Source organism: Aulonocara stuartgranti, assembly GCF_965226115.1.
Source record: "Aulonocara stuartgranti genome assembly, chromosome: 6".
NCBI classification, from domain to species: domain Eukaryota; kingdom Metazoa; phylum Chordata; class Actinopteri; order Cichliformes; family Cichlidae; genus Aulonocara; species Aulonocara stuartgranti.
Window position 1 is genome coordinate 11,198,919 of NC_138944.1, and position 8,072 is coordinate 11,206,990.

General features: G+C 40.3%; 1 protein-coding gene across 1 annotated transcript; it reads left to right on the plus strand.

Moving 5' to 3' along the window:
• Positions 1-203: 203 nt before the first annotated feature.
• On the plus strand, positions 204-7,461 carry LOC309708385 (histone chaperone asf1b-B-like). The gene is made up of 4 exons (XM_082536365.1): positions 204-533; positions 2,011-2,126; positions 5,538-5,714; positions 6,316-7,461. The coding sequence occupies exons 1-4, from the start codon at positions 425-427 to the stop codon at positions 6,511-6,513; spliced, it is 600 nt and encodes a 199-aa protein (XP_082392491.1). The 5' UTR covers positions 204-424; the 3' UTR covers positions 6,514-7,461.
• The last annotated feature ends 611 nt before the right edge of the window (positions 7,462-8,072 follow it).

Genomic DNA, 8,072 nt, shown 5'->3' on the forward strand with positions numbered 1-8,072 from the left:
TGAACAAGTAAACAACAGAAAGGCATTTATATGTCAGCTCTTGGCATTTCTCTACTATATGCATATATACACACTATTTTTAAAATATTTTTCTTGATATTTCTCGAGGATATTTATGTATTTAGTTTAATCTAGCTGCAATACAACAAATTACCATTGGAGGGCAGCACCACCCTTCTATGGACAATGTAAAATAAAGACGTCGAAGAAGACGAAAGTGACGTACTTCCTTCAGCCAAGCAGCGGCTCCTTCTGTTGGTGTACTTGGAGAATAAAAGAGGCTAACTGTAACTTGCGTCTTTGAAGCCAGGCAACTTTGACAGCGTGTGAGCTCGGCGATAGTAAAGTGCGAAGTGACTCACTAAATCTGGTTCAAGAGAAAAAAAGGCGTAAGAGTTTCTCAGGTTAAGGTGCGTCTGAAGATATGGCCAAGGTACAAGTGTTAAATGTTGCTGTGTTGGATAACCCCAGCCCGTTTGGAAACCCGTTTCAGTTCGAAATAACGTTTGAATGCATGGAGGACTTGCCGGAAGGTGGGTATTTAGCTAGCGTGTCATTCTAGTTGAATTACTCTTTTGTTATATGTTAGCTGTAGAATAGCAGCGTCGTGTGGGCGCAGTCTGCTTTAAGTGTTAATTTCACCGCTGGATGTATTTGTTGCATCATAAGTGAACGATAAGCACGTTATTTTGCTCGATGGTTATTCAGTATTAGCTGTCGTTTGGGCTGTAAAGTTATATTTCATTTGTAAAGTTGTTGAAAATTGGCGCTGGCGCGTTTGTGCAGAGCGCCCCGCCTCCTGCCCACCGCTATTGGTTAAAGGACCTTCCTCGTAAGTATTTCTCAAGAAGCTGATTGGTCGGTCACATGTTACTGTAGCAATAAACAAGCTCGTAATTTGCCGCGAACCGCGCGACGGGATAGCGGGGAAATATATTTTTCTTTAAGGATATAAAAGTAGCCCGCATTTTCTACTAATTATAGCACAATGGACTTGTGAGCCCTAAGTGGCATTATATTATTTGCTGCTTTGCTGTGAACATTTGGTATCTATAATACCGAAACTTAAGTTTCATTACCTTTCCGATTTAAAAAAAAAAAAAAAAAAAAACTATTTTCCTGTCAACAAAATTTAAGTATAAGCTTCAGTCTGAATTTATTTGTACGTATTCTATCTTGGCCCATTTTTTACTAGTTCTCGACACAGCACCCTTAACATTTATTTGATTTTAAAATTAATGGATAAGCAGATATTAAATATAGAATGTACTGAACTGTCTTAAAATCAAGCCTACCAATAGCATCATGCTACAACTTCCAAGTTTAGTCTCCTGTTTTCTGCCGTTCATTTAAAAGTGAGCCCAAATAATATTACCAAATACACATTAGGAGCAAGTAGAGTTTCAAATTTTGTCAGCACCTCAAACAAACTGAATTGCTTTTTGTCTCTTTCGTATTGTGGTGCTAGTTGGACTGAGTCACAAATCTTGTTTTGTTTTTTCTTTCATTACCAAATCCAGTTATTAATATCCCAAAACAACATTTGCACCATTAAACATCGTTTTTCTCCCTTATATTCAAATCAATAAATTGTGGGAACTTGAGGTTTTTATGGAGACTGATGCCGTTTCGGTTATATCTGGCCAGTGCTACAGGTAAATTTTATTTGCATTACTAATACTAATTAATACAGGGTGAACTATAACAAAAAGGGACAACCATGAAACATTTTCTATGTAAATTGGATAAAGTGACCCTTCTGGTGAAGGTATCATTCACAATACCCTGTTTTACAGGTGTGTGTGTGTGTGTGTGTGTGTGTGTGTGTGTGTGTGTGTGAGAAAGGAAAAAAAGTAGTTTGTGCATGTTTAACTATAATTATTCATTTAAAAAAGTAAAATTAAGCCTACCTTGTTGTAGTAGTAGTAGTAGTAGTAGTAATAATGATGATGGTGATCATAATAATAATTTAAAAACAAACCTCCCTATTTGTCCTCTGTGTACTGGCAGACCTGGAATGGAAGATCATTTATGTGGGTTCAGCTGAGAGCGAGGAGTACGACCAGGTTTTGGACTCTGTTTTAGTGGGCCCTGTACCAGCTGGCAGACACATGTTTGTGTTTCAGGTGAGTCCTCTCAGTGAGCTTTTATCATGTAATACTTAACATCCAGTTTTATTTAAAACAAACCCTGTTGAGTGGTATTCAAAGCAGACATACCAGATCGCACTGTCCCAGCATCTTTTTCCCAGCTTTTCTGAGAGGAAACTGAGAGGTTCCCAGACCGGCCAAGAGACATCATGGCTGGGTTCTCACTGGGATCAGTACATGTTGCTACCACACCTGATGCAGAGATGTAGTGGAGGATTGTCTCCGCTAGTATTTGTGGTCTACTTCTGTCAGTCTCTACCTTGTATTTTTGTCCGTAGGTCAAATCAAATCACTTTTTATTGTCACATCACATGTGCAGGTACATTGGTACAGCACATGCGAGTGAAATTCTTGTGTGCGAGCTTCACAAGGAGTTGTGCAAAATACAATAACATAAACAGGCAAAATATAAAAATGGCTAAATCTGAAACTAATAAATATATGTACAATATATAATAGTATATGCAAAAAAAAAAAAAGGTGAAGGTAGAAATGTCAATTGAACGCAATAGATCATATAGATCTGTCATTCTCCTGCTCCACTTTACCCTTGTCTCTAAACAAGATCCCAAGACAGATGAGCTTCTCCATGTGAGGCAGCATCGTATCCCCTTTTCTGACTAAGCTTGAACTTTGTGATGCTAATTGTCAACAAAGTCTCTCTGCACTCAACTTCTCAATGAGTTATACAGTACAGTGCAAGCCTATACTAAGTCAAGCCTAATTTCTTATTATATTTTGCTATCAAGGAGTCAAGACTTATCATTTTTGTGGTCTTGAACAATAGTTTTCCAAAGTCTTCTGACCTTTCAGTATTTCTTTGGACATTGACTACTTTTTTCCTCACAAATTTTCAATGTAGTCCTTGTACCTGGATATTTTCAAAGGATTTTTTTTTCTTACAGTCACTTAACAATGACCTATGAACCATTCAAGTGTAAAAGAAAAAAGGCACCTAATGGTGAGAAATTTCAGAAAGTGGTGTGAACTTTAAGTGCAGAAAAGTACCGTCAGATTTTTCATCTGATGTATGACTGCTTTTAAGAGGACAAGAAGGCATGGACAAGCACCTCAGCTTGTTTTCTCAAGAAGTGAATTGGAGGTTCTTGTCCAAGCCTCCTTCTCCTCTTGCTTAGGTTATTGAATGGAGTTTTCTGTTCTGACTGAAGCATCTATTAATTCCCTTCAGTCTGTCCAAAATGCTCCTGTGAGACTCTTAACTGACTCTCAAAAGTCTTCATACATCAGTCCACTTTTAACATTTTTGCACTGGCTTTCTGTCAGGTTTAGAGTAGTTTAAAATTTTGGTTTTTCATCTACATTATCAAAGTGCTCCACCCCTATTCTCTAGGCTGGGTTCGTAGGTCCTCAGAGGCCTTCTTGTGATTTCATACAGTGGGGCAAAAAAGTATTTAGTCAGCCACCGATTGTGCAAGTTCCCCCACTTAAAATGATGACAGAAGTCAGTAATTTGCACCAGAGGTACACTTCAACTGTGAGAGACAGAATGTGAAAAAAAAATCCATGAATTCACATGGTAGGATTTGTAAAGAATTTATTCGTAAATCAGGGTGGTAAATAAGTATTTGGTCACCTCAAACAAGGAAAATCTCTGGCTCTCACAGACCTGTAACGTCTTCTGTAAGAAGCGTTTCTGTCCCCCACTCGTTACCTGTATGAATGGCACCTGTTTGAACTCATCATCTGTATAAAAGACACCTGTCCACAGCCTCAAACAGTCAGACTCCAAACGCCGCCATGGCCAAGACCAAAGAGCTTTCGAAGGACACCAGGAAAAGTATTGTAGACCTGCACCAGACTGGGAAGAGTGAATCTACAATAGGCAAGCAGCTTGGTGTGAAAAAATCAACTGTGGGAGCAATCATCAGAAAATGGAAGACATACAAGACCACTGATAATCTCCCTCGATCTGGGGCTCCACGCAAGATCTCATCCCGTGGGGTCAAAATGATCATGAGAACGGTGAGCAAAGATCCCAGAACCACACGGGGGGACCTGGTGAATGACCTGCAGAGAGCTGGGACCAAAGTAACAAAGGTCACCATCAGTAACACACTACAACGGCAGGGAATCGAATCCCGCAGTGCCAGACGTGTTCTGCTGCTGAAGCCAGTGCATGTCCAGGCCCGTCTGAAGTTTGCCAGAGAGCACATGGATGATGCAGCAGAGGATTGGGAGAATGTCATGTGGTCAGATGAAACCAAAGTAGAACTTTTTGGTATAAACTCAACTCGTCGTGTTTGGAGGAAGAAGAATACTGAGTTGCATCCCAAGAACACCATACCTACTGTGAAGCATGGGGGTGGAAACATCATGCTATGGGGCTGTTTTTCTGCCAAGGGGACAGGACGACTGATCCGTGTTAAGGACAGAATGAATGGGGCCATGTATCGTGAGATTTTGAGCCAAAACCTCCTTCCATCAGTGAGAACTCTGAAGATGAAACGAGGCTGGGTCTTCCAACATGACAATGATCCAAAACACACCGCCCGGGCAACAAAGGAGTGGCTCCGTAAGAAGCATTTGAAAGTTCTGGAGTGGCCTAGCCAGTCTCCAGACCTCAACCCCATAGAAAATCTGTGGCGGGAGTTGAAAGTCCGTGTTGCTCGGCGACAGCCCCAAAACATCACTGCTCTCGAGAAGATCTGCATGGAGGAATGGGCCAAAATACCAGCTACTGTGTGTGCAAACCTGGTAAAGACCTATAGTAAACGTTTGACCTCTGTTATTGCCAACAAAGGTTATGTTACAAAGTATTGAGTTGTATTTTTGTTATTGACCAAATACTTATTTTCCACCCTGATTTACGAATAAATTCTTTACAAATCCTACCATGTGGATTCATGGATTTTTTTTTTTCACATTCTGTCTCTCACAGTTGAAGTGTACCTCTGGTGCAAATTACTGACCTCTGTCATCATTTTAGGTGGGGGAACTTGCACAATCGGTGGCTGACTAAATACTTTTTTGCCCCACTGTATATCCTTTTGAAAACTAAGAGGGGACTGTGGCTTCCAAACCTTAGCTCCAAAACTTTGGAACAGCTTCCCACTCATTCTTTGCACTTCCCACTCAGTGACATCCTTTAAACAGCAGCTTAAAATGCATCTGTTCAGACAGGCATTTGGGTTATGTTTGTGTTTTTTTCTCAGTTCATTTGTATCAATTTTGTCTTTTTAACCTCTATAAAGCTCTTTGAGTGTTCCATGTCTTGAAAATTGTTATAAACGGGATTTTTCACATACTCCTTTTGCACAATATCATATATGTATTTGATATCCCTGGTTTGGTTAACCAGTTACTGTTTCATTTATAGCATAATTCGATTTCATCTGATTTCTTCTCTGTGCTCATTTACCCTATCAGGCTGACGCTCCTAACACAGGGCTGATTCCAGAAAGCGATGCTGTAGGAGTGACCGTAGTCCTTATAACCTGCACCTACCGTGGACAGGAGTTCATCCGCATCGGTTACTATGTCAACAATGAATACACGGACCCTGAACTGCGAGAAAACCCACCTCTCAAACCAGATTACTCTCAGGTAACATACACAAGTACACAAATGACCATCATGAATAATACTGAGGAAAGCTGTTTCCAGCTGTCTGCATTTACTGTAATGTGACCAGATTACATCAGCATTGGGTGATATTAAGTGTAGAATATGGGCCATATTTGTGGAAAGGTACTATAAATGTCTCTCTGCTGCCCTCTTGTGCCCAGAAATGTACAATTACAGATAACTGTAGCATTATGTACGTGTATGTGTGTGTAGAATTATCTGGAGATTGTTTAGCACTGTGTTTTTGTTTTATTTGGTCTTGCATTGTTTTAAAAGAATGCATTAGTTCAGGTGGAATTTTATGCTTTCTTGTACCAGTATCTACTTTAACATTAGCATTAAAATTATTATCTTGTGCTTCATTCTCTTTACACTGGTCTTTTCCTTCTACAAATCCAACATAAAACCAACTATTCATTGTATTTAATTCAAAGCTATCCCAAGTTCTGAGGGGAAATGTGCACTCCTAAGGATGGCTGTCATAACTAACTTTTGGGCTCCTAATTAGTAATCTAATTATGTCCTCATGTAAAAACATTAGCAGTCCACCCCTATTTCTAACAAGTTCTCATCATTGCAGCTCCAGAGGAATATTTTGGCCTCAAATCCTCGTGTCACCCGTTTTCATATCAACTGGGAGGGCTTGGCAGACAAGATGGAAGACAGTGAGAATGTTGACCCGTCCCCCAACATCAGTGGCATGCTCCCTCCATCCTGTATACCAGGAAAGATGCCACATCTAGGAGTGATGCCAGATAACTCCATGGACTGCATGTAAGAGGCATCAGATTAATGCAATGGATAAGGAGCCCTTCTTATCTATACACACCCACATTGCAAACACACATTTATACAAGGAGGCCATGGATGTTTCTGTATAACATGTGGACTTTAACAGAAAGCACAGGACACCACAGCATAGACATTATCTTTTTATGAAGCACTCAAAAATGGGATTGGTCTGGCATGGTTACCACCTCTGGTTCCTCCTCTTTACGCACTTCCTTTCAACACACACACACACACACACACACACACACACACACACACACACACACACACACACACACACACACACAGGTGTGCACAGTCAGATTTGCCTTAATTTATTGTATTTCTGTATAAGATTATATTTTATGCCTGGCTGAAAGAAGTGCAGATCATCAGTGCTGGGCCAGGTCACTTCAACAGACCTGAAACGTGTGGGAAAAACTCGAGATTCTGATACCCATGCTGTTCATTTTGTCCTTTTCTGCACAGATCAACTAGTGCTATGCGATGGGAAGGATATAGCACCTAGCTGCTTGTAGTAGAGCACTTCATTCTTTGTAAGATTTGTCTCTTGTGACACCTACTGGGGGGAGGGAATTGGGTTTGAATTATGGGCCATGTTTATGATATTGTGGCATCAAGTGGCTTTATTCGCATTAACATGTTTTGCCCCAGGGTTATCTAGATTACTCGGTAAACCTGCTTCTGTGAATAGGCAACAGTTCACCTACTGTTACATAAAACGCCTATATGAGCAAAACATGTAGGTAATGATGGATGCCAAATTGCATTGTGTGTGTGTGTGTGTGGATGATTTAGGCTTACTGTAAATAATGTTTTCCTTGTTCTTATTTTGTCTTCAAAACAAGAAGGCAGGTTTTCATTTTGTACTTACTATATATTCTCAGCTTCAGTATTTGTAACAACAGTGATGGGGTTAATAAAGTTTTTTTTTTTTGTTGACCTTGTTGTGTTTCCTGTTAATCAGAACATGTTCCATACGGCTGCTTTCCACCTTGACTTGTGTGGAAGGAAGCACTGCAACAGTAGAGAGACTCAGCACGTTGGCTCGCTCCTCGCCCTCCCATCTCTGGCTCCTTTCTGTTTTCCGATTTCATTCATAAAATGCAGCACCACCATTTTCACTCCAGCCTCATGTTGCTAGGCAACTGCTGCACAAAAGGAAGGGGGGCCTGTCTGTGCTCTCTTGCACATTTTATCTTAGTTGAAGGGACCAACTCCCCCATCCATCCATCTGTCTACTTCTCACATGTCTGCACAGTTGACCAGTTTTTCTTTTCATATATTCATATTTAGCAGTAAAACCCATATGCAGCTTCAATTGTCCTTTAACAGCACTCTGTACGGTGTGGGGGGACTGTGATATGTAAGTTACAACCAAGTATTAGCAGAATTAGTGATTTGGTTTTTGAGTCCGTTTTACATAACCGTGGTGGTGTCCTGTGAGCCCAAATGATGGTGTCAAACCCTGCAACAGCTGAGAGATCTCGTATTCATAGAATGGATGTTTGTTTTTTTTCATACCATAAGTTTTTTTGTTTTTTT

Coding starts and splice junctions, on each gene's coding strand:
- LOC309708385 (XM_082536365.1), top strand. CDS start 425: ATGGCCAAGGTACAAGTGTTAAATGTTGCTGTGTTGGATAACCCCAGC. Junction 2,127..5,537: donor GACACATGTTTGTGTTTCAG/GTGAGTCCTCTC, acceptor TTACCCTATCAG/GCTGACGCTCCTAACACAGG. Junction 5,715..6,315: donor TCAAACCAGATTACTCTCAG/GTAACATACACA, acceptor TCATCATTGCAG/CTCCAGAGGAATATTTTGGC.